We start from the raw sequence: 27,789 nt of genomic DNA on the forward strand, positions 1-27,789 counted from the left end.
AAACACATCCTCCATTCAAAGTTCAAGGTCCTTGGAGATTTGGGTGGCAATGTCCCGAAAAGCTAGCGGTGTCCCCCAGAGTCTCGTGTAGCGCACCCCGTTAGAAGTCTCCGAGGTGCCTGTGGAGAGATGGCACACCTCGGCCTCGAAAGCAACGCGGCCCCCCGCCACCCCGTGGCTGCAGGAGAGCAGGAAGGGGCCGGCGTGGTGGACCTGGCAGCCACAGCCGAGCGCCGCCTCCCGCAGAGCCAGAACCACCTCCGCAGGGTCCCGCCTCACCCCCCCCCCTCAGATCCCAGCCACGTCCGACGGCCCGGGGCTCGGACGCTTTTTGATACCCAGGTAGATGGCAACTGGGGAGAGGGGGGGAAATCAGAAAAATGTTTGATGCTTATTTTTGGAGATATTCATTGATCTGTATGATTCAATCAGAATCAAAAAGCCTTTGTCCTACAGTAGGGAGATTTACAGTGTCGAAGGCAGATCAAAAGGCAAAAGGAAAAATAGCAGACTTATTAAATAAAAAGTTAAGCAAATGTTATTAAGAATAGAAGCAAATAAGAACACCATGTTAAAAAATAAAGTAGCATTTTTTTTGTTTAAGTAAGTGAACATATTAAAGTATTGTACGAGCCGGTTAAAAAACATACATATATAAATTGTAACAAAAAAAGGAAATTGCACATATCTGTATATTGCACAATATACTAGCCAAACATTTATTGTATGCTGTTTCTTAGTATCATTATTTAAGTTAATTAAAGCACTTTTATTTTTAAGGCAGATTTGGGCAACAGGTAAAAAATAGTATTTTATGCAAAGGCAGGAGAAGAGGTAAAGCGTTTTTTTAATTTATTGTTTGATTATTGGAAAGAGAATTAACTGCACAGGCTATTCCATTGCCTGGACATTGGATGTACTCACTAAGACTCAGTGTGATTTGAGATTTCTTTGTATTTCTTAGCCACTACACTTATACTACACTATTAAAACAGAAGTGACCCATCATCTATCTTCTATTAATGCTGCTGCAACATGGGAACTGACCTTGTGACCGCAAATCTCCTGATTCCCTCAGATTCATTTGTGACCCTGTGGAGAAACGGACAGAGTGAGAGGTTACACCCCACAGAACAATGAGCCTTCTGAGCCACAACTCTCAATGAGATGTCATTCACTAGTGGATATCAAACCGTTACAGCAAGCAAGCATCAACAACAACGAGCACCTGATGTGCAGAAAAATGTCTCCTCACCTTACAGAGAATCACTTTCTCAAAGTTTGTATAGCATGCACATGTAAATGCAGTCCATTTACCTTGTTTACCACACACTTCCATCCACTCTCAACATCACATGAAATACACATTTAATGATTTTCAACCCATCAACCAATAAAGACTGGTTTAAGCCAGCCTGTAATGACAATGACACTCATCCTGAAAATGAGAGTGAAAACAAACGAATCCTCCTTGAATGCAGCATGCTTGTAAGCGAGTGTGTGGGATCTTCACAGTATGAGGATGATTAACAAGTCATGCGGACGAGCAATAATTCCTAGATAGAGGTATGAGCACGCAGTCAGACAGATGGGGCGGCACAGGCAGACAAGAGAGAAGCCAGAGACATGGGAACTTACTAACTGTTTTTGATCCTTGTGGAAGAGTACAACCCGACACTGATTTGTTTGAGCCCTGGCGCTTGGACGGGTCAAGGTTGACCCTGATGCCATGACAGGGGAAAGCACAAGAAGATAAAGATGGAGAAAAAGAGGGAATACGGGGTAAGAGAGAATATAATTGAATCACAGGGGAGCAAGTAGTGGAAAAGAGTGCAGTGCAGCAGCTGATTGGCAAGGATAAAGCTGAGGTTTGATAAGATTAGACATGTGTGTTTATGACGACAGGGAGGGGGGGGGGGGGGGGGGGGGGATAATCCAGGGCCACAGAAGGGCTTGCCGAAAGGCCAGGGTGATTAAAATGTTCTGATAAGCATGGATCCATATCCAGGCTGCGCTGTAGCTGAAAGGAAGAACTGCACAACAACGCTACACAATTTCATATGATAAATATTGGTTTAATGTGACGCTATTCTTTCGATGACATATTTGAAGTAGGGATGCCAGCGATTATTCGATTTTTCGAATATTCGTTAGTCTCCATAATCGAAAATTATTTTTAAAATTCGATTTTATTTATATATTTTTTTATTATTATTTATGTTTTTCTTTTTTTTTCCTGGCTTAGTTTCAACCAAAATATAGACTAATGCTAATAATAGTAATAGTATTAATAATTGTAAATGGCCATTGGTCACACCACCAGTTTGTTTTACTGTAAACTTGGAGGAAGCCGCAGAGTGCAGACTGCTGCTGCCTGCTGCAGCCTGCTACACACCGACCCCGCCCCCCCCCCCTCCCTTCTCCGTCACACGTGCGATTGATTTATTGGCGATATATAGAACAGTGAGAACAACACAACTAAAGATGAACAAAGAAGAGTTCCTCGTGGAACTACTTCGAACTGACAAGTGCAAATGAAGTCAAATGCAAGCTCTACGAAAATACTTTTTTTTTTCTCTCCCGCGGGGGGCGAATAATCGATTAATATTCGCCAGGGCTGTCCGATTTTCGAATTTGATCATGGTCAGTTTCTGGCATCCCTAATTTGAAGTTTGAGCAGCTGAATCAGCAGAAAATGTGCATAATCTACCCAAAACAAGCAATGCAGACATCAATTGTACCACTTTCTCTGTGAACATAAAAGAACATTTTGAAACCTGTAATCAAATCAAAGCTATGCAGGAAGGAGAGGTAGGACGGATTGAAGCAACTGATAAGGACAACTGTACAAATCTAGACTACATGTCACAAAACTCCCTTATAAACAGTTCGAAAGTGAAATAATAACTGTTTTATTTAAGCTGTAACATAACTTGTTCTCTGAATAGTTTGACATTTTAAAAATAATGATTGTAGACTAGAGTTACATAAGAAGATTGATACCACTCTCATGACTGTATGGTAGATATGAAGCTAAAGCCAACAGACGGTTAGCTTAGCTTAGCACAAGAACTGAAGACCATCTAGCCTTGCTCTGTCCAGATAAAAGATGAAAGAACACCAACCAGGATTCTAAAAGATGTAGTGTTAATACAAAATGTCGATTCTTTAATATATGGATTCTGAATGTAATGCTTTTAATTCTAATTTTCAGAAACAGTACAGCGGTACCAGCCTCTACTCTCACAGCCACACACCACTGCATAGCCTACATAGCACTCGAGTACAGTTAGTACATACTTTTAGTTATTTTAAACTAATGTTGTTACTTACTAAATACATTCTCTATTGCCTTTGTGATGTTTCAGAGGCTGGTAAACATGCTCACTTCCTCTAGGAAAAATCTTGTTTTCATGAATGTAAAAAATAAAATGTTTTGTCAAGGTGTTATATTGAATGATCGTTTTCCCCCTGTGGTATTGGTAGGTTTCAGTTAGAAATGCCAGTTACATGACATCACTGCTTTAAAGACAGCAAGGATTGCCTTTCCCCCATGATTCAAGACTTTATGCTATAATAATCTTCTAGCTCTGGTTTCATATTCATTTAGCTATTTATATATATATATATAGTAGGCTGCACGATTTGAAAAAATAACTAATCATAATTATTTTTGGCTGAAATTGCGATATTATCACAATAATAATAGGGAATGATCATTTTCAAATAAGTATTCTCATTATCATTGGGAAATATATCTTAAGATGATCTTGGTATGATTTTTTAAGAGGATCTGTACCAAACAAAGATATTTAATTAAGTCTGTAGAATAGGATTTGTACACTGGGACATTATTCAGCATCGATCTAATTCAGAATAACTTTTTCACATAGTTTGCTTGTAACAAATATTTGACCTACGATTTAAATATTGCACTAGATCGTGATTTAGAGTTTGGTGTTATTAACTGTGCAGCTCTACTTGAATACAGTCATGAGAGTGGCCTCAGGGCTGAGTGTGTTGGCCTGTACCTGCGGGTGAGTTTGGAGGTTATCTTGGTGAAGAGGTTGGAGGTGGCCCTGGTGCGGGCGTGTGGCAGGGGGCTGGCTTCATGGTGGGACAGGGTGGGTGAAGTAGGCGGGGCCGAGTAGACCGGGGTCCCGCGGTCCCTCAGCTGTCCCCCGTGAAAGGTGCTGCGGATGGTGGAGCCTCGGGTCAGACGGCACCGGTCCGAAGAGGAAGTGGAGGAGGCCGCTCCGGCGGCGGAGATGCTGAGTGTGGAGGGAGACGCTGCAGGCAGGCGGTGGCTCAGGGAGCTGAGAGCGGAGGAGGAATAACGTGTGTTAAAGATCTCCTATCATGCTATTTTTAGGCATGTATTATGGGTCTCAGATATATACAAATATATAAAAAAATGTCTATGATGTGTTTTGCTCAAAATACCAAACAGATCGTGCATTTTAGACATCCCTCATATGCCTCTGTTTCAGCCCTGTTAGAGAAGTGCTGATTCTGGGTCTGTAGCTGATGGCCCCGCCCCCTTTTGAGCACGGCAAGGCAAGCAGTGAGGTCTCCTCTCTGCCTGCAGATTCTCAGCTAAATGCTGCTGTGATTAAACGCCATATTATGTTCCAAACCACTTGAAGGATTATTTCTGAAACACTACAAGGTGAGTTCCTTTTTTTAATGTCCTGCTCTTTTAGCACTGCTCTCCAGTACAGGTTAGCTCTGAGTGTTAGCGATGCTTGCCAATGTAAACAAAGACCATATTACGTCCAAAACACGTCGCACATTGTTTCTGATAGCGACGTTTCTGATAGGGCCGTGGGCGTAAAGCCAGTCCACATTTCCGATATTACGTCATATCGGCAGCAAATCTGGATCAGCTCCGTTGTACCCCCATTTTTAAAGATGTGGGTGAGGAGGAAAAGAGAGAGGGTTTTATTTTCTGACACTTTGTGACTTCCCTTACACACCGGGGACACATATTTATGATATGCTATGATAGGACACCTTTAAGCTGTTGCAGGAATTGTTTTTTATCATTTGGTTTCAAATGAAATATGGAGTCAGTCAACTGGAGTTATAATGACACAGATACACCTGACATGCTTTACCCCCATACCACCAACTAAACACATTCCCTAAATCTGGCGCTCTATTTTAGCTGCATGGTTTGCCATCCCTCCCTCTGCTTTGCCAATACTGCTGCTGCCCTGCTTCTGCATCACTGCTGCCTTTCTAAACCCCACTACCACCCCAGCATCCATCCCAGAATGCACCTGTGAGCTCCCGAAGAAAGTTATTCAATTATTACTCCTTAATACTTTTGCATGCATTGATGAAGCTAGACCCTAGCCGTCAAACTCAAACTCTATGCTGCTGTGAATAAACGTGAATTGTCTGATGAAAATAGACACTTTGATTAGAGAAACTCCCTATTTCCATGTTTTTATGGTACAGTTAATAATTTAATCGTGTAAAAAACAGTAGTAAAAAGGGAACAGTTTTCTTGAATTTCTTTTGGACTCTCCCATGTTACTGGCATCAGCTAAATAATCTGGTACATCTGTATATAACATTGTTTTTAAGTTATGTTAACTATAAACATTATGTTACTTATTTAAATGATATTAGCTTATATTAAATTACACCTCTGTTAACTGTATGAAGGAAGAAATAATATGCAGAAACTGAGCAAGTACTGTAAGCTCCCAAGACAAAAAGCGTACCAGGAGGTTGTATTTCAGATTTTTTCACAAATCCTCCTAATGAAAGATCAATTTAGGACAATACTGCCTTTCCTTACTAAATAATACTGGCAAAATGAGTGGAGTACCCATCTTCCCACCTTCTATCTACCATTGTAGCTTCTATGTCATTGCTTTACGGCAGATCCATAGGATGATGTGTTTGCCTGTTCATCTACCTATGTGACATGTACTGAGAAATGTTAACCCTCTAACACGAACGCTACCTGTTTTCTTTGCCGTTCTGCAGGAGAGATTGTCTGTCAGTGCCCGAGCGGTCGGTGCACACGTACGTGTTCCTGCGCGTCATGGCGCTTCCAGGGATGTTATTCTGCACAGAGGGGAGTAAAGCAGAAGAACAAGTCAGAGTTAAGAGTCACTTTGATAATCAGTGGAACCATTTACACTTAAACTTTAGTATACACCAGGATCATGTTAAAAAGTTACACTAGCACCAAATTGTCTTTTCTCATATCTGATTTAAATGTTTTCCTATGAGGCCTTATAAATTCCTCATATATGTATGTGCATACATGATGATATACTGTACAGTATGTGCATTTTAAGTAGATAGCTGTGCCGATTTTTAAAAGAGGTAGCATTGAACAGAATTGTGCAAACTAACTATAGTCAATATCTTTTTTGCTTTGCCTAAAATGTAGTTATGACTTGGAATGAAGTTGGCTTAAAAGGTGTAACCCAGATGTTGGTAATCATTTATACTATATATGGTTTATAAACAGTCAAACCAGGACAAAAGTTGCGCAGTTGACAGGAAGACAACAAAGTGTAGTTATATGTACTGAAGATGTCTAAATGTGATGATTATGAACCAAGAATAGAAATGAGAAACTCTGCCTTTTCCAAAGATTTCTAAATGGAGTTTTCTGGACATCCGTCACGTACCGTGGTGGCAGTCATGTCTTTGCGGCGGTCTGGGATCTCAGACTTGTTGGGGTTGTTGGCACTGCTGACCATGGGGCTGGAGGGGGGGAGGCTGTGGCTCCCCATCACGCTGCAGCTGGCCTTACGTGAAGGCATCCGGCCCTCCCGCAGCTCGCGGTCCCCCGTGCTGGTGGGGCTCCTCTTGGGGTGCATGACGGGCATGGACGGCCCGCCTTTGTTGTGGAGGACAGCAGAGCACAGACACATAGAGACTCGTATAAGGAATATTCTGCATCAACAGTGGAATACGCCCTCCATACAATGCTAGGCCCAGCATTCCAAGTGAGGATATATGTTATGTTTGTATGAAAAATACATGATAATATTACAATCACAAGGAGAAAACCATCCCAGGCTCCAGGTCTCCTGAATGTAGGGCCCAGAAAGAGGGAATAAAGACGTTAGAAAAGAGACTCACAGAAGTCGCTGTGTCGCCGCTGCCTGTGATAGGTGGAGGCACTGCGCTGAGTCTTGCTATGTGAGGAGGAGGAGGTGGAGGAGGAGGAGGAGGTGCCGGTGGCTGAAGAGTGCTTGTTGGTCCCGTTGGTGATGGGGCTGGGTCGTACTCTGGCCAGGGACAGGCTGCTGGCTGTGCGGGCCTCACTGGCCTCCTGTGATGTCACAACGGAGAGAGAGGAGTCAGGAAGGGAGAAGATGGGTCTCACAGCGAGAAGGAGGATAAATAGGTAATCGAGTACACCAGGGGTTTTGGTCTACCATACAACAACGTTTTGAATAGCAGTTCTGATAAGAGAGGTAGGGTTTCAAACAGTCCAAATGATTTCAACTTCGACCTTGTATATCTCTGACCATCTCTGTATGTATACTTTGCATTCTCATGGTCTCTCTTCCTAAATCAGTCCACTGATATAAACCATACCTATCTATGAACTGGAACATTTAAAGAGGGGGGGCAGGGGTTTGGAAGGTTGAAGGTGAGAGCAGAGGTGTAAGAAATTCTAGGAACTTTAATTTAAGTAAAACTACAAACACTGTTGGTTTTCCGTTTTAAGTAAAAGTCCTGGTTTGAATGTATTACTTCAGAAGAGAAGTATCACCAGCTAAATGTACTTAAAGTATCAAACGTTTGCAGAATTGATCTTTCAAAGTATTATAGAATATTATAATTCTGTTTCTATCACTACCAAACACATTTAAGAGCCTTTTATATCTTGACGTCAGTGTCAAGCCAATTTAAGTGACTTTTAAAATAATGGGTTGATAGTAGTACTACAGTACTGCATCTTACCATATCAGCATATCATTGTGTAAGAAAAAGATAACATTTGGTAGATATATGTGACTCACATCGCCTTTGCGGCCCAGTAGTAGGTAGGTGGCAGTGACTTCATTGTATTTCTGATTAAGCAGAGCATCCTTGATCTCCTCTGGAGTGAAGCCCATCCCCACCATCACCTCTGAGGAACACAAAGAGAAAAGGTTAGAGCCATTCATACAAACATCTGTTAATGACTACTTTGACCAGCAGGGTTGGGAGGTTTACTTTAAACCTTAAAAATGCTGATTTTAAGGTTCATATTTGTACTTTGTGCTGCTACTGTGACATGTCTCCATGCTTTAATGTTCAAAAAGGTATTTTTCTCATACTGCCTGTGCTGCAGCACCTACAGAACATCACAGCGTACAAAGAATATCTCAAATCTGCTCCTTCTCCAAGAGACAGAATATGGTCTTACTAAACTATATGGAATAAGAGAATTCACAAATCAGGTCTCCACCTACTGAACTATTAAAACCAAGATAAAACCAGCCGTTACAGGAGTTATACAGGCCTCACGGTACGTCCACACGGCAGCGTCGCGTTGAAGCTTGCCGGTGGGCGTGTCTGGCGTGCGACCAACAACCAATCACATTAATCTCCCGCCCCGGACACACAAGCACGCGGTTTGATTGGCTAGAGCTTGTACTGGCATATGATTTGATTAGCTGGCGCTTCCGTCGACGCTTGAAAAGTTGAACTTTTCTCAACTTTCGAAGTGAGCAACGGAGGCAAAGCGACGCGACGGAACCACAATGCAGTTCGGCAAAGCGACGCGACGGAACCACAATGCAGTTCGGCAAAGCGTGACGTCACCCCATTCAAAGTGAATGGGAAGCGTCTCCGTTGAAGCACGCGACGCTGCCGTGTGGACGTACCGTCAGGATTCCAGATTAAGCCAGGCTTTAGTTTCCTTATGCTGTTATGTACTAGTTTAGTACATGGAAAAACAACAGTATATTCTTTAACAAATCTGGTCTTTACCTACAGTACTGGATTTAAAAAAAGACGTAATTTAAAATAAAAGAAAGAAAGAACCCCTTAACACTTTTTTCACTTAATATTGTGAGACTCATTAAGGGCTGTATTGTGTGCATGTGCTTTGTAATATAATGTTCCTTATATAACGATGTATTGTAACTCTGTAAACCTGCTAGTTACCCCCATTTTGAAAAACAATTACTTTTGATTAATTATTCAAAGTTATCCGTACAGGTTACAGTTACTTTTGTTTTGTTATATAATTACGTTACATGTACTCCATTACTCCCCCCTGAATCAGCTGTGTGGTGGAGAAGGTTTCTGGGTGAAGCAGCGGACTCACCTATGCGAGCTGCGTCACTGAAATCTTCCACAGGTTCTATGTGGGGTTTCAGGTCTTCCCCCTCATACCCTGCATTAATCCACTTGTCCTTCATGACTTGCTGTACAACAGAAACACAGAGAACATTCAGTTGTGTCTAAAATGAGCTAAGCTACACCTTCTGTGCAGAGTGTACTCACGTCTAGGGTGCAGCGTTTGGAGGGGTTGAGCACCAGGAACCGGCGGAGGATCCCCTCGCAGTCTGTGGACATGTAGAAGGGAACGCGGTACTTCCCCCTCAGAACACGCTCCCTCAGCTCCTGTGGAACACATATCACATGATACCAATGTTAACACAGCAACCATATGCGTACAATCAGGGGTTAAACTGGGATTTGTCATGTGTCGACTCGGGGTAAGGTAATCATTTCGAATGAATCTCATCATTTTGAGGCTTTTTCGATGTTAAATTAGACTGGAATTCCTTTAAATCTTAGACGTATACAATATACACACACTTAAAGAGCAACTACATGTGAACTCATTGAACACACATGAAGTTAAAGGTGGGGTAGGTAAGTTTGAGAAACCGGCTCGAGATACACTTTTTGTTATATTCCATGGAATGCTCTTAACATCCCGATAGCAATTAATATCTTAAGTGCTTTGACAAAAAATCCATTAAAAAATGTCATCTGTGGAAGCCGCAGTACTGTACGTTGATCATTATTGAGATCATGATTTGATCACAATTATTGATTGTGTAAGAGTCAAATATATATTTTATTGCTAATTCACAATGAAATAAACGGAGCATTGCTTTCACTCCCATGTTGTTCTACAATCCTGCTAAAGTACAAACGACGGCTGAACCATAGAAGAAAAAATGGACATGGCAATATTCATTTTGCTGCAATGTGTTTCGCAACATGAAAAATCACAGGAATAATTCAACTTTCAATTTTACAATTTAAATTGAAATGCTCTAATCTGGTGCACTTTGAGAACAAAATTAAGAGGCTACGTTACGAGGATAGACAAAGTAGAGCTCTTGAAAACATAAAAGTATCATAAATTCTTTGGTGGATATAAAGGATCCTAACCCAGCATAAAGCACACACCCTAAAAGCATGGTTAACGAGACGGGCTGCGTGTTAAAAGAAGGGTCAGGTGGTTTACAGACATCGCCACAGGCCCCTCGCCCTGAGGGGAGCCGCTCTGTGAAGCACTGAGGCTATGAGCGGACACATTTTCTTTGTAAACAAACACAAATAGACGTTATATATAAAGCAAAGACATTATTGAAGATGTGCGAGGTCAATGAAGTAAGAGCATGGGTCTTTGTGCCAGCCCGGCCCATTTCAACCCCTGCCTTTAATGCTACTCTAACATTGGGCAGTATGACCGCCATAGCATGATGCATCACGACACTATCTGCACACAGGTAGATTAAGAAGAGGACATTCTGACTCTCATTATCACCACTTTCTTTTGAACTCTAAATTACAGCACATCCAACACTCTCTGATGAGACCAGTGTAATGTAATGGTGTCTGTTGCAAATAACTATCCGGGTCCCTCCCTGCAGGCAGTATGCTGGGGGGCGGTCACATGAGAGGGGTTAAATACACATTTGTCTCCATCCTCTGGTAGAGCTCCAGGGGGCCATTCATTGCCATCTGCCTGATTTAGGATAAAAATACTATTTAAGCTTTTTTAGGAGCAGGTTCTACTACAGGGTGAAATAACAATATAGCAGAGAAGACAGTAGGGTGACTCAGGAATATAAATTAAATAGTTATTTTGTACACATAAACTAATACTGTATAAAGATCCTTTCTTTCCTATTTATTAAAATAAGTGACTGATTTTGAGCACATCAAGCAAGGAACCCCAGACATGTAAGCAGATGTTAATTAACAATTAAAATACACCTTTTTTAACCACTATATCCCCACTAAGATGACATCCTTACATCATTTGGGTATACAAGAACATATCAGACCAACAGTCATGTTTTAAAGAGTAAAGGCTAAGGAACACATAACCTCACAGTTTGTAAAATGTAAAATTAAACATTAGATTGAATGTCATACACACTAAAATGCTTCAGATATTCTGCATATATTATCTGGTGACCAGCATTGCAATCGACAACTCAACTACCTTGCTCAACTGTGCAATCATGATCGCTCATTTACATGGAGGTTTCATTCCAGCACTACAATAAAGGTATGGCCTTTCTCTTAGAGATAATTTTACAGTAACTCATTCTTTTCGTTTACTGTTTCACATTCACGCTTTCATCGATAGCTAGTTTCAGCCACAGCAGGCAGCCGTTTTCAGTGAAAAGCCTCTGAAAACCCAGTGCACACTACCTACCAACAGCAAACAGCACAAAGAGACTAGCTGGTGAACACATGGACGCCTCTAGCAGCTCAGAGACAGATGTTGTTAGCACAGATTTAAAAAAGAGCTGAAGGAGAGTAAACACTGGGCTTAAATTCGACAGGTGTCCAGCAACACAATTTCAGATGCTAATGCTGCTGCAAGTGGACTCATGTGCACACAGGCCACTGGTTGCTAACACCTGCATATAGCTTTGAAGTGGTTCTATCACATCCTATCATCCACTGCAATGCAGGAATGAGTGCTAAAACAGGAATGAGTCAGCATTTAACCACCCTCAAAATGAGACTCTCTCCTCAAAATGAGACTGCTAAACATCATGATTTTGAACATTAGCCGCCTTTAGCTTAGCGGTGTTGATGCCCAGCAATGTGACCCTGTTTAGTGTTTTTAGCCTAATGTTGAGTTTTACTTCTAAAAATGGATGATCCTGCTGAACAATGATGTATGTATCATAAATGTGAATTTGCCAAAGATCCTAATCCTAATTTCAATTAAATGTGCAGCCCCTGCAAATAAAACCCCATACACGGTGTATCTGTGGATAGATTTTATTTTTTAAGAATGTTTAAGCTTAAAGGAACAGTTATTCGTGCTGTTGTAGGACAAATTATAATATATTACTGTACAAAATTAGCCCCTAAGTAAACTCAGGGCCCTGCAGGCACCCTGACAGACAGACAGACAGACAGACAGACAGACACACAGACAGACAGACAGACACACAGACACACAGACAGACAGACACACAGACAGACAGACACACAGACAGACAGACAGACAGACAGACACACAGACAGACAGACAGACAGACAGACAGACAGACACACAGACAGACAGACAGACACACAGACAGACAGACAGACAGACAGACACACAGACAGACAGACACACAGACACACAGACAGACAGACAGACAGACAGACACACAGACAGACAGACAGACACACAGACAGACAGACACACAGACACACAGACACACAGACAGACAGACAGACAGACAGACAGACAGACAGACAGACAGACAGACAGACAGACAGACAGACAGACTGACAGACACACACAGACAGACAGACAGACAGACAGACAGACAGACACACAGACAGACAGACAGACACACAGACAGACACACAGACAGACAGACACACAGACAGACAGACACACAGACACACAGACAGACAGACACACAGACAGACAGACAGACAGACAGACAGACAGACAGACAGACAGACAGCTCCTCCACACATCACTTGCCTTCAGGTTCTGCCCATCAAAAGGCAGCGAGCCGCTGACCAGCGTGTAAAGGATGACCCCCAGACTCCAGACATCCACCTCGGGCCCATCGTACTTTTTCCCCTGGAAGAGCTCCGGGGCGGCGTAGGGCGGCGAGCCACAGAACGTGTCCAGCTTGTTGCCCAGCGTGAACTCGTTGCTGAAGCCAAAGTCGGCAATCTTGATGTTGGCGTCGGCATCCAGCAGAAGGTTCTCCGCCTGAGTCATACATGTATGGATGCAGAGGAGGGGGGGGGGGGCAAGCATGCACAGCAGGAGGCCGAGAGGACAGGAAGGGGACAGAGAACAACACATCCAAGGAGGGAAGGGGGGAGCAGGGTAGGAAATAATGGGATGGACGAGGAGAAGAGGAATGGGAAATTAGGATGGACACAAGAATGGGAGTTGTGAGGAAGAAAAGAGAGCGCGAATGAGAGACAGATGGGGGGTTGTCCAACATAGCTACTGTACATGAGTCATAGTGTATATATGTATGTCCCTGTGTGTGTTTAGGACTAATAATCTATGAGAAAAGGAGCAGAATCTGACTGCCTCATACCCTTTTCAGCTTCTGCACTCATCAGGGCTTTACTGGGCCCTTTTCACAGACACAGATTAAGACTAGTCCCAGATTATACATTTGAGTTCAGTGTAATCTGTCAGTGGAAGAAATGTCCTAGTCTTGACCTAGCCTTAATCCAGCATCTCTGAAAGCAGCCCAAAACATCTTCAGAGCTTCTCACCTTCAAATCTCTGTGGACAATGTTCTTCGTGTGGCAGTAGTTGACAGCAGAAACAATCTGTGAACACAAAGGAATCAACGGAGTTATGGTACGGACAATTAAAAGTGAGGATTGGTACAATGTGGGCATCCATAGGCGATGAATTTGTACCTGTCGAAATTTGGCTCTGGCTTCAACCTCCTTCATTCTCCCATGAGACACGAGGTAGTCAAACACTTCACCTGAGAGCAGCAGAAACATATCAGTCCAGTCGTAAAGACAGAAGCGTAATAGCCATGCCATTATTTGAAATATGACAAGGTACATGTGCTCTCATGGTGTCAACTTCGACTTCAATGTTCTCAATTTTGGAAATACGCTTATTTTCTCCTTAGATTTATATTACTATCATAAGTTATCATTTAATGTGAAGTTGCACCAGATAGCATAAAGACAGTACAAATGGGGAAATAGCTAATGTTGCTAAATGTTGCATTATCGAAATGCACATAAGATTCCCTGGTTGGAGCTGCATTTGTAAAATGGATGTATATAATGTACTGATAGTATTTCTGATGGTGAAGGGAGTTGAACCCACCTCCACTGGCGTACTCCATGATAAGGTAAAGGGTCTTATCCGTCTCAATCACCTCGAACAGCTGTACTGTAGCACAAAACAGATTCAGATTAAAATCACATACATCTCAACAAATCCTGTTCAAATAAAAAACAATAGCACAGCAGTCTGTTTTTCATAATACCAAGAAACCCGCTGCTTATGCTGTTGGTTTTTATATTATCCATATGGTATTTCAGCTCTTCAATTACCACCCTCATGACCTCTGGAGGCCTGAGATGTCACTCACAGCTGGGTCACTGAATGCTCTGAAGCTCATTCAAAGCATTACATTTTGGTCTGACCACACACATGGAAGCATCACCAACAAGCTTGGACACACACACACACACACACACACACACACACACACACACACACACACACACACACACACACACACACACACACACACACACACACACACACACACACACACACACACACACACACACACACACACACACACACACACACACACACACACACACACACACACACACACACACACACACACACACACCCCCCTTACCTATGTTAGGGTGATTTAAGCCTTTCATTATTCGTACCTCCCGAAAGAGCTGGGGAGAAGAAACAAAATATTAATAACATCTTAATAATGTCAGACATTATAAATAAATAAATACAATAAATCAGTGTTCAAAATTGCAATGAGGGCATCATGTTCTTGGCAAGAAATGCTTTTACATTATGGAAAACCATGTATGTTCCCAGACAATGATCATCATTCTGCCTTTTGACCCTGTTTTCAGCTCCAAAAAACAATTGTTATTGTATTTGTTAAACTTGTAGTTGAAATGTGCTTCTTTTAAATATTGTATTCTCTTACTCATCACTATTGTCACTACCTGAGAAAGACATCAACTGAATCTCAAATATGGATCGTCACCAAACTGTTAGAAAATGCTTCTGTCCATTTTTGAGAATTGTAGGAGTACAGAAACTCTTCTGGATGGTGGAAGTTATTATTAGAAGAGTCTTCAATTGGTGAGATGTTTTAGTAAATGCAAAATGTTGCATTTTTAAGCATCTGCAGATAGGAAGATTAACATGGGTCATTACCATATTGTGGCCCTAGTTACTGTATTAGCAAATGACTAAGGGAACTTCAATTTGACATATCAAAGTCTGCAGTTTCTCCAGGATGTGGGGAGGACTACACATACGTGCCACATCTGTAGAAAAGCATTTTATGTCTCCAGATGAAGCTGACAAAATGTTGATAAATGTCCTCAAGTGATGTCACTGGAGTCAGTGCTGGTGGGGTGTGAAGACGTCTGCAAATAAAAACAGATCTGGACATTTTTCGTTTCAATACTGTTTATCTCCTCAGGCTACATTAACGGCTACTAGCATAACAAACCTGAATCTCTGCCGAACCGTTAGCTGTTAAGTTGCATTGAGGGGAATGTAGGTGATTTTGACAAGAAACTACGAGGTGTGAAACAAAAAAGAACAGCTATGTGGATTTGTTGCATTGATGTTCCTTTTTTTAACTGTCCATGATTCTGGACAGGAATTGAAAGCTAAATCGGAGGAGTACAGTACACTTTAAAGATGACATGAAATGGCCCAGTGCCTTCGTTGTTTATCATATTATAGTCTTTATAGCTCACTAATGTGCAATCAATTCTGCTACTTACATTAAATGTAAAACCCCTATGAGATCAGGGTGGAAAAGTACAAGCAGACACATTTATAGAGGACTTAATGCTCATGTTCAGGTTCATATCAGTATGTAGTGTCTCTCCTGTGACATGTCTCCATGCTTTAATGTTCAAAAAGCTCTTTATGTTTCTCATACTGCCTGTGCTGCAGCACCTCTGTTCACCCTCTGTCTGAAACCAGAGCCCAGTCTGCTCTGTGGGAGAGAAACTCCCTCTGGAGGGAACACAGGGATCTTAGCCTTTGCAGACCATTTACATGCACACAAACCTTTAAAGCACACTACAGGGAAGAGAAAGCCCCCAAAGGCACAATAGAGCCTCTTTAAACGTTTGCCTTAAAAATCACACTTTGACTTTCTGGCTCATCAAGATGAGAACTTGCAGAGGGGACGAGAACAAACAAGAAATATACCCCACACACATGTGATGAACCTCAATCAGGGCATCGATTTATACAGAGTACTCTGTCTTAATCTGAACTGAATTACTCAGAGTTTGTTAGAGCAGAGGATGCAATCCCCCTTGGTTCTAGTGTATACCAACAGGCCATGGCTGACTCCCAGTGACTCTCCTCCACATAGTCACCTGGTCACCTGGTCACATGGTCACATGGTCACATGATCACCTCTATACCCTCTTCTCTCAATCCTCTCCTGTTTCCAATGCGCCTCCCTCCATTCCCTCCTCCTTCATTCAATCCCTCCATCGCAGTCTTCTCCTCTAGCAGGGCCCCAACGTCACTGTTGCCGTGGCGACCCAGGTATTAAGACCGGGCTCTTTCCCAGCCTCTCCAGCTGTGCTAGAGGGGAATCTTGGGATATGCTCATCATCCGAGCGCCTCTTTAATCCGCTGCACGTCACGGCAGGGCTGAGCGGTCAGATCCGTCAAAACAATAAACAATCCCCCGGCAACGAGTCCGACCCGGTCACCCTTAATGACTGCAAATAAATAGCAAGCCTAGAATAAAGCTGACAAGGATGGACACGTGCTCTGTGGCAATAAGGCTGGCTTTAATTTATCCCCACAGAATAAAACAAATTGTGTTAAAATGTCAGTTTTATGTATTAATTAATATGATTCTAATTTCTAAATTACACATATTTGATTTGTTCCAGACATTAGATAGACCAGTATGAAAATCTCCTGCTATTTCTTCTAAACGGATGTTGAGGATTTATATTTCACATCTGTGATTTTACCTCCCTTATTCCTCCCCCTCTCTTACCCACCCCTATACAATGCATCTCCCTCTTTCCTTCTCCCCTCTACATATATTACAGATTATGCTAATATGGGCTCTTTCATGTCTTCGGTACTAAGGATTTTCTCTAGCCCACGGGTACGTAAAGAAGCCCGCTATCATGAGCGGCCAATTGTAGAGTATTCTCTCCAATCAGGGGCCAATCCCAGCCTCTCTCCTCAATCCTGGCCTAAATGTTGCACCATTGTCTTTCACAGCAGCAACTGAACCAAGAAAAGCACAGAGCAAGATATACATATATTTTAACAATATCCTAAAATTAGACTAGATACCATGTTACAGAGATGGAGTACTCGAGTCCTGGACTCGGACTCGAGTCGGACTCGAGTGCCGATTTTCGGGACTCGTGACTCGACTCGGACTCGCGCACTGATTGACGCGACTCGGACTTGGACTCGTGAATTCTCGCACACGATGACTTGGACTCGGACTCGGACTCGTGCATTTTTCCCCCCACGATGACTCGGACTCGACTTGTACATTGACCTCCGACTTGGACTCGGACTCGGACTCGAGCAAGTTTTCTATGGAGTCTGATGTCCTCTATCCTGGCGTGTGCACCGGCTGCGAGGCGAGTTCACGTACTGGGCCCCGCTATTCCAGTCTAAAGATGTCTAGAGACACACCCCGCATCTTGCTGTATGCTTTCACACATTCTGCTTCCACATTGGAAAAGAGCAGCGCAAAATGCTCTATGTGGAAACAATATTGAAGAGAAGGCTCCGTAACACATTACTCTAAACATCGAGTTCAGACATATAGGCTGTCTTGAACACTATCATCAGAGTAACGTGATCTAATCAATAAATAAAGATTCAGCCGATAACACGAAAGCACACGGCTACTTAACATGCAGAATGACGTCATTTTGCATGCTAAGTAGCCATGTGCTTTCTGGGGCTAAATCTTTATCAGTAAACCGATTTAACCGGTAAAAGTTCCTTCAAAATAAGAGTCCCGATCTTATTACTATCAAAATAAAAGTGCAAAACGAAAACTTTACCATAGGAAAATATTGGCATACAAATATAATCACTTCTCTAAAAGGTAACTCATTTTAAACATAGTTTATTTATATATAATAATATTAATATTAGTAATAAGCTTTATATTTGTATAGCACCTATTACAAGAATTGTAGCCAAACTCGCTTCACAGCAGTTCAATAGACAGATTAGTATAACATGACAGGATAAAAGCAATGTAGAGGAGCAGCTACATTTCAACACATATATCCACGAAGATTAATACATGAAGACTTGTGACTCGGACTTGACTTGGACTCTTCTTAGGTGACTCGGACTCGGACTCGGACTTGAACACAGGTAATGATGACTCGGACTCGGACTTGACTCGGACACTCCTTGGGTGACTTGGACTTGGACTCGGACTCGAACACAGGTAATGATGACTCGGACTCGGACTCGACTCGGACACTCCTTGGGTGACTCGGACTTGGACTCGGACTCGAACACAGGTAATGATGACTCGGACTCGGACTCGACTCGGACACTCCTTGGGTGACTCGGACTTGGACTCGGACTCGACTACGACTCTCCCTTGGTGACTCGGACTTGGACTCGGACTCGAAGAGTGGTGACTCGAGAGTGACTTGGACTCGTGAATTGGTGACTTGACTACAACACTGCCATGTTATATTGGATATCATAATATTGAACAATTGTTGTCTTTTCTTGGTTTTTAAGGCTGTTTTACGGAAAAGGGATTTCTGTGTTGTATTATGTTTCTTCAGGCTTGGGGTGTAATAAATTACATGTAACTGGATTATTTAATCAGGATGAAATAAATAGGTTACTGTACTCCCTTATACATTTCAAAAGATGTCTTCAAATGACTGTTACATTTCAAAAGATTGGGATTACTAGCAGGACAACAATGTTAGTAAAAACCTAAAAAGAGCATATAGTGTTTGTTGTAAAAGGATCAGATGTTATCTCTTCTCTGTAAACTGTACTGTTCTGAAACCCAAAAGTAATGGAAAGTAATCAGGTCACATTCTTTTTGTATTTTGATACTTAGATTAGGTTACTGAATACTTATTTTTCTCCAGGTAACTAGTGCTAATCAGAGATGGAGTACTCGAGTGCCGATTTTCGGGACTCGTGACTCGACTCGGACTCGCGCACTGATTGACGCGACTCGGACTTGGACTCGTGAATTCTCGCGCACGATGACTTGGACTCAGACTCGGACTCGTGAATTATCGCGTACGCTGACTTGGACTCGGACTCGTGAATTTTTCCCCCCATGATGACTCGGACTCGACTTGTACATTGACGCTCCGACTTGGACTCGGACTCGAGCAAGTTTTCTATGGAGTCTGATGTCCTCTATCCTGGCGTGTGCACCGGCTGCGAGGCGAGTTCACGTACTGGGCCCCGCTATTCCAGTCTAAAGATGTCTAGAGACACACCCCACATCGTGCTGTATGCTTTCACACATTCTGCTTCCACATTGGAAAAGAGCAGCGCAAAATGCTCTATGTGGAAACAATATTGAAGAGAAGGCTCCGTAACACATTACTCTAAGGATCGAGTTCAGATATATAGACTGTCTTGAACACTATCATCAGAGTAACGTGATCTAATCAATACATAAAGATTCAGCCAACACGAAAGCATGCTAAGTAGCCATGTGCTTTCTGGGGCTAAATCTTCATCAGTAAACCGATTTAACCGGTAAAAGTTCCTTCAAAATAAGAGTCCCGATCTTATTACTATCAAAATAAAAGTGCAAAACGAAAACTTTACCATAGGAAAATATTGGCATACAAATATAATCACTTCTCGAAAAGGTAACTCATTTTAAACATAGTTTATTTATATATAATAATAATAATAATAATAATAATATTAATATTAGTAATAAGCTTTATATTTGTATAGCACCTATTACAAGAATTGTAGCCAAACTGGCTTCACAGCAGTTCAATAGACAGATTAGTATAACATGACAGGATAAAAGCAATGTAGAGGAGCAGCTACATTTCAACACATATATCCACGAAGATTAATACATGAAGACTTGTGACTCGGACTTGACTTGGACTCTTCTTAGGTGACTCGGACTCGAACACAGGTAATGATGACTCGGACTCGGACTCGACTCGGACACTCCTTGGGTGACTCGGACTCGGACTCGACTACGACTCCCCCTTGGTGACTCGGACTTGGACTCCGACTCGAAGAGTGGTGACTCGAGAGTGACTTGGACTCGTGAATTGGTGACTTGACTACAACACTGGTGCTAATACACATTTCACGTAATCTTCCCAACCCTGTTTGTCTTTACCACCTTAGTCATTATATCCACATTACTGATGAATATTTATTACAAATCTTGCCGTGTAATTAATGTAGGAAATCGATATGCTCCATATGGCAGAGCCCTAGATAACATATTCATTGGGATTACAGTTTTCCTACAACGCATCTAATATTCCAGCCAGGTATAGTGCACAGATATGTATTTTCTTTCATGCTATAACCAAAAGAAACATGATGAGTCAAAGTCTCAGGATTACAGGAAGCCTGGGATCAGAGGGGCAACGGAGGCTTTGGGGAAACAATGAGAATTTGTAGTAAAGCCTTGATAATTCTGTGACAACCCAAGGTCATCGCTATCACTGCATGCAGAAATGATTAAAAGACCATTTATAAAAAGTCAAAAAGGTACAAATAAAATAAATAGGATCAGAAGGATCGTCATCTGTAATCTCTATTTTCTCTGGGCAAAGCTTTTGTGCCATTTTTACACAGTAAAGTCAATAATAGTAACAATGGGGACTACAGCATTTTCATAATATGTATGACATAACTAAAGGGCTAAAGGCTATTTCCCTTAGCTATATTCTTTAGGGGGGGCAGAAGTTCAGATATGCCCCTTCTATTTGAAATATACATCTTTTGAATCTGTGTAGCAAAACATACAGACATCTTCAAAACTAAATCACAAATATAGACACATCAAATATTTGTTCAGCCCTGATTTGATCCTTCTGGTCTTTTCCCTTATTGCCCACAGGCAGAGTAGCTCATGCATGCTGAGGGAGGAAAGGAGATTCGAGAGAAAGGGACACACTGTAAAGGAAGACACTTTAGCCCATATGCGCATTTAAGCAGCATTATGGGCAAAGACGGGTTGATTGAATGTCTCTGCATCCTTTGTCTCCCGATGTCTTTATACACATTCCCTAACCACAAGACACTTCTTAACCTGAACTTGTGTGATCAAGATAGTTGTGCTCCGGATATAAAGTGGCGATATCGAAGCATGTGATCAACCTATGATTTATAATGTCTATGATTTGGGTCTGCATGTCTACCAACCAAGATCTACTGATGTTCGCCATTCCAGATCCTGAAATGAAATGAAACGTGCCTGAGGTTGCCCTTGATATCTAGAGAAACCAAAGTGTCCACTGTTGTGCCGCTGACCTTCATGCACAACAAACTTGAAGCGTCCACCACTCAGGCTAAACACACAACTTGCTGACCAGCAGGAAATACAAATCCAGTCAATCAAAAGCCCTTCTTAGCATCACAGCATTCATGGCTATCCCCAATGTTTTGGAAAGAAACATTAATAACCCGAAACACAGAAAAGGTTTAGCTGGGTGACCATGTTTCCGACGTGAGTCACCCCGCTCTCAGGGCAGAGATTATTCTGGAGAAAGACGTGAGAGGATCTCTGGAGCGGGGGTATCCTCCCAGTCCCTAGCACCTGCCAAACAGCATCACCCCCTCTCCATCAGCTGCTCTCTCATGCCTGCCCTCTCCGAGGAGGAAACAGCTGAGGATCAACCTGAACCTCTCCAAGTCCCCAATGGCATGTCAGGATTTTGTTGAATTACATAATAAGGAGCAAACTGTTCACATTTCTGATGCCCAGCTTCTGCAGATAGCGTCAGACAGTGGAGCATGTTCATATCAGTATCAAAAGAGGAGACACTGACCTTTTGAAGGCTGGTTGGGTTCAACTGAGTTTTGTCAATGATTTTTATTGCAACCTGGAAGAGATGTCAAAGCAAGTTTTTGATGAGGAAAAGGAAACACATTAACATCAGCCTTTGCTTAAACACAGCCTCCATTCATGATGCTCAGAAGCCTTTCCTGATGATCCAATGAACACCTCTACGTACCCTACCCTATCTTTGCCATCTTTTATGAACAGCTTTACAAATGAATCATTTACTCAAGCTTTAGCTACAAGCCATTTACATATACAAAATTAGGTAATTGTACAGTTATGCTATTATTGTTCATAACTGATCTATAAAGTTGTATTTAATGACTTATTTAACAATAAAAAGCAATTAGCCATAACGTATACAAATGTGGTACCCATTTATGCATTTTTATATAATTTCAGTGAATTTAAATAATGTCTCTTATTATAATTTATTTGGTTACTTCTGCTGTCAGGATATCTCCAGAGAATTTAAAAGTATGCTGACTTTTCCCAAAAATATTTAGAGTAGGAAAATGTCTAATTAAGGAGAATAAAAAAGAAGGTAAGACTTCTACTTGTTTTAAATATGGTGAAAACTAAAATGTTGCAGATTTATTGCTGGACCAAATCCCATCTGTATGACACCGTCACCTTTCCTCCCCCTGCGAGCATCATCCATCCTCCACCCATCCATCTCCTCCTCCCACCATGCACCTCTGCTGCCCCATGTCTCACCTCCTTGCCTGTCAGGATGTGGCGGGCCAGCTTGACCTTGGCAAAGTTTCCCTTGCCGATGGTCTTGAGCAGGCGGTAGTTGCCGACGTGCGGCTGCTCGTCGGAGCAGGAGGCGATGGAGATCCTGCTCCGGGCCCCCAGCGAGCGGCTGGACTGGCTGGTGGCCTTGTCTGAGCGACTGGCCCCCAGCGACACATGCTGGAAGAAAATAACATGAGAAGGGAGAGGAGGTGTTAAAGAGAGGAGAGGAAAGTGGTGAGGATGGTCACTCACTGTGCCAACTATGGATGTATAAGGAGAACTGGATACAGCGCTGGAGGTGGGGCCCCATTCATTCCTATAAATGTTGCCCAGTGGCGCATAAAGCCTAATTGGACTGGCTCTAGTACAAAAATACCTTGATTATCTGAGGACTCGTATAGCATGCACAATTGCGTTTTCCTCTAGCCCCGCCTCCAATCCAATGGAACATGTCAAGTCTAGGCTCAATAGAACGAAAAGAGTGGGAAGTAACTCTGGATTAGGCATTTAGCGCATTTTACAGCTAATGATTTAAATCACTATTCAAGTGTCAGTTGACGTTTGGCCACTACAAGAACAAGCCTTTACGCCTGGCTCACTTCCTGTGTGCCAACACCAATATAACATGGAGAAAGGCTTCAGGCTTCCAAAGCAGATCGAGGACTGCCTGTTCCCACCATCAAATCAAATCAAATCAAGTTTTATTTATATAGCACATTTATAAACGATAAACGACCATGGAGCCCTCATGGTCTTCAGAAGCTAAATGACCTGTGTTAGGTCCTCCTGTCTCTGGGTTTTGTTCTTACCCTTATTTTCCTTCAACAAAGCAACTTTGAAATACATACAGTGCCAAAAACAAAATACAGGAGTGTGCATGATGTCCATTTGCACCTTTGTTGTTTTTTGGCAGTTACTAAAGTGATGTAAGCAAATGTCCAGGAAGCTCCAGTCACACTGTGTCATTGCTCACACTGAGTATATGTGTAAGGCACCAGGCAACCTTTTATTTAACAGATGGGTGTATCTCTGACATAAGATGCACCGGTGAACAATCAATTAATAGATTTAAAAGTGACAAGTTTCAATCATTACATTACAGTCAGCGTGTGTTGAGTTGAGAGAAGCTACATGTGAAAACATGCCCTTCATTTGGGATTTAGCAGCTGGTGTTCAGAACAGGAACATCTTGTTTCCATCATGATCATGTTTTCTGGAGGTCTACTTTCTGCTGGAAGATGTCCTCATTTAATATGACAGAGTATACAGGTTTATCACTGTTTATCACTGCAACCTGAGTTAGTATTCACAGCTCTGTAAAACAGTTTCCTGCTACTGCTGCTGCTACTTCTGCTATTACTGGTGTGAGGAGTGCACCGATCTTGTTCTTAAGTAAAAGTAAAATTCCAGATACACTTTATGAATCCCTTACCTTTGGTAACCACTCTGTTGTGTTTACACACCTCGGCAGTGGCCTTGAAGGTGAACTGGCACCTCTCCAGCTATCACTCCATATTATTATTTTTTGGTCCGATCTGGACGTGAGCCTGCGACCCTTCGGTTCCAAGACCAAGTCCCTACAGACTGAGCCACTGCCGCCTCTAAAATACTCTGTTACAAGTAAAGGTCCTGCAATCAAAATGTTTCTCAAGTAAAAGTACAAAAGTATTCGCATCAAAATATCCCAAAGTAAAAGTAGTCATTGTGCAGATTGGTCCATTTCAGAATAATATATATGATATGTTTTATAATGATTGATCATTAAAGTGTTCTCAAAGCTGGTAAAGGTGCAGCTAGTTTGAATGACTTTGTATACTGCAGGGTAGCTAGCTTGTGAATGTACTCAATGTGTAAATCTGATTTAAGACTTGATTATATTTCACATCATTAATCCAAATCTGTAAAGTAACTAAAGGTATTAAATACCCGTAGTGGAGTAAAAGTACACCATTTACCTCTGAATTGTAGTGGGGTAGAAGAACGAAGTAGCACAACATTGTAAGTCAAGTAAAGTAAACAAGTCCCTCAAAATGAACTAACTAACTACAGTACTTGAGTAAATCTACTTAGTTACATTACACAACTGTACTACTGCTACTGCTAATGCTGCTACTGCTGCTGCATCGCATCAGAACATTGGAGTCACAGATCATTTTCTTCCAGGAAACCAGGAGCAGATGACAAATGGAGGACAACAAATCCCACAAACAAAGCTGGATGTGTTACAGTATGAAACAGCTTCTTGTCATGTGACAAACCAGGGAACGGTACAGAGGAGGAAAGACAGCGAATACATGGTGGGGGTAATAAATAAATACAAATAAATACCAGGAGAGCGAGAAACCAGGATATCAGACAGAAAATGGGAATAAGAGAACCAATGAAATAGTGGAGAGAGGAATATAGGAGTAAAAAAGGAGCAGATGCCGGCACAGTGGTCCCTGGCCCTAAGGCATCACACTTCCATCCCCCCAGCATGCCATCTTGCTCTCAACACACACACACACACACACACACACACACACACACACACACACACACACACACACACACACCACACACACACACACACACACACACACACACACACACACACACACACACACACACACACACACACACACACACACACACACACACACACACACACACGCAGCACCTTCACCCTCCTACCCATGCTTCCATTCCTGTTCCTCATGCCCCACCTAGAGCCAATGTGGCCCCTCTCTCTCCCTACAATACACACCGGCAAGTCCCAGCCACCAGCTCTGATGGGTGGCAGCAGCTCATTCATTCACCAAGTGTACCAACATGGCAACACAACATTTCATCCAGTCACTCCAACTCATCTGTCATCATCGCTTAATTGTGGAGTGATGACAGCAGATCGAGATCCATCTTAATGGAAGGAAGGGCTCTGCATTCATAATCAATCATGCACAGTGTAAGCTCACACACTTATGCACACCCAGTTACAGTCAGTCAGTCACACACACACACACACACACACACACACACACACACACACACACACACACACACACACACACACACACACACACACACACACACACACACACACACACACACACACACACACACACACACACACACACACACACACACACACACACACACACACACACACACACACACACACACACACACACACACACACACACACACACACACACACACACACACACACCAACTGGCTTAACCATCCCTCTGTGCTGCTAACAGACAGATGGGGGAGTCTTGCCAGAAGTGTTTAAGGGAGAGAAATGCCATCATGCCAAGCCTTCATGTCACCATTTTGAGATAATTAGATAGATAGATAGATAGATAGATAGATAGATAGATAGATAGATAGATAGATAGATAGATAGATAGATAGATAGATAAATAGATCATGGTGCAACATTCTTACATTCTGTGTTTCTCCCATGAACATATCCTCTGCGTCTGTGTCTATTAGAGGCCTCTACTGTTCTCCACTGTACTGGATGTATGGCGCTGTCTGACACCCACTGCTCTGGGGTTGGGCGCTTTGTAGGCTGCGCAGCAATGGACTGCACATCATTTTACGCAGTAATCCCCGTTTCATACCAACCACACATTTTCTCTATACATTTATTTTGGGCTCTCGTCCCACCCATCCATTTTCTGGAGACGCACACTGTTATATATATTGAGGCAGCAGCAGCTGGCCTTATAATAAGAGGTGACGGCTGGTTTTCAGGCTTTCTGCGCATATCCGCTGAGTGTTATAGTATGCGGATGGACTCATTCCGGGCTGTTAGCCTGCCATCAGTTCTTGCCTGCGCAGACACTCAAGGTTAGCCCATTTTCAAAGATCCTGCTCAAATATCCACATAATATCACCTGCAGAATCCTTCCACCTAATGGGGAAATTAGCTCCATGACCCTACATGGAGAACACACCCCGTGAATGCAAAATCCCACATATATGAGGAGAACATTTCAGGGATGCACATTTTGTCTTATGCATGCACACCATCGGAGGCTATAGGCTGTAATGCACTTACATGGTCTCCAGTACTCCTGTCGTTTCCAGACGGTAATGCAGACCGAGAAGACATGTTGTTTTCTCTCTCCTCTTTCCCTGAGTGAGAATCAAGGTGTGTTTGCGCGGATGATAATCACAGGCTCCACAGACCGAATAACATCCGCAGATGCGACCCACCGTCCCGAATCAATCTGCCTCTTCTCCAGCCGGCCGAGCCGCGGTCGAGGGGAGACGTCTGCCTGTCATGGCAGCAACGGGGATCTGGAGGGGGGATGTCCTCAAACAAGCTGCATTTTCCACCATGCACTTTGCAGAAATATGGCCGATCAACGATGCAGCAAATGCAATGCAATGCAAATCCCGAGCATCGAATAAGTGCTAAAATGCGGAGATGTTTGGCCGGAGCCCAGCGTCTCTGTGGCGTCTCTCCACCCCCTGCCTCATTTCGCCATACAAAACAAACACGGTTCCTTCTGGAAGAGTGTCATCTCCCTCTGTCAGAACCCTGCCCGGTACAATGCCCCCTCTCCGCCGGTAACCCTCTCCCCTTTGCAGCAGCTCGCAGGAAAACACAGCTTACGGTGCAGCGGGGGAAAAGGCCGAAATGTTCAGAAATCGGTATTCCCGGTCGGTGAGATGCGCACCGCCGTGAAGCCAGGAGGAATACACAGAGGCAGGACTTCCGGTCTCTGCTGTTGAAAGCCTTTGTGAATTAATGATAATTCATAATCAATATTGATGTCTATTTTTTTTTTCCAGCTATAATTACTTTTAGCATTTAGGAAG

The 27,789-nt window shown here is 42.6% G+C and overlaps 1 protein-coding gene across 2 annotated transcripts; it reads right to left on the bottom strand.

Moving 5' to 3' along the window:
• Positions 1–45: 45 nt before the first annotated feature.
• On the bottom strand, positions 46–27,789 carry mark4a (MAP/microtubule affinity-regulating kinase 4a). 2 transcript variants are annotated; one of them, XM_034113274.1, is made up of 18 exons: positions 27,023–27,789; positions 22,953–23,150; positions 22,222–22,275; positions 14,829–14,877; positions 14,279–14,344; positions 13,852–13,922; positions 13,702–13,758; positions 12,941–13,177; positions 9,478–9,597; positions 9,299–9,398; positions 8,004–8,113; positions 7,114–7,306; positions 6,657–6,868; positions 5,978–6,081; positions 4,032–4,316; positions 1,639–1,721; positions 1,048–1,092; positions 46–353 (listed from the first exon to the last, which is right to left on the bottom strand). In XM_034113274.1, the coding sequence occupies exons 1-18, from the start codon at positions 27,074–27,076 to the stop codon at positions 289–291; spliced, it is 2,103 nt and encodes a 700-aa protein (XP_033969165.1). In that variant the 5' UTR covers positions 27,077–27,789; the 3' UTR covers positions 46–288. The 2 variants fall into 2 exon arrangements, with proteins under 2 accessions (XP_033969165.1, XP_033969157.1); XM_034113266.1 differs by having other exon boundaries at positions 6,657–6,883.

The sequence above is a fragment of the Trematomus bernacchii genome, unplaced genomic scaffold (assembly GCF_902827165.1).
Source record: "Trematomus bernacchii unplaced genomic scaffold, fTreBer1.1, whole genome shotgun sequence".
Lineage (NCBI taxonomy): Eukaryota > Metazoa > Chordata > Actinopteri > Perciformes > Nototheniidae > Trematomus > Trematomus bernacchii.

Bases quoted from the DNA above. Each gene is read 5' to 3' on its own strand.
- mark4a (XM_034113266.1), bottom strand. From the start codon at position 27,076: ATGTCTTCTCGGTCTGCATTACCGTCTGGAAACGACAGGAGTACTGGA. The intron at 13,178-13,701 runs GTGAGAAGCTCT...TGTATGACTCAG, and splicing joins TTGTCCACAGAGATTTGAAG to GCGGAGAACCTTCTGCTGGA. The intron at 6,884-7,113 runs GTGAGTCTCTTT...TGTGCTCTGCTG, and splicing joins GCGGCGACACAGCGACTTCT to TCCTCCACAACAAAGGCGGG.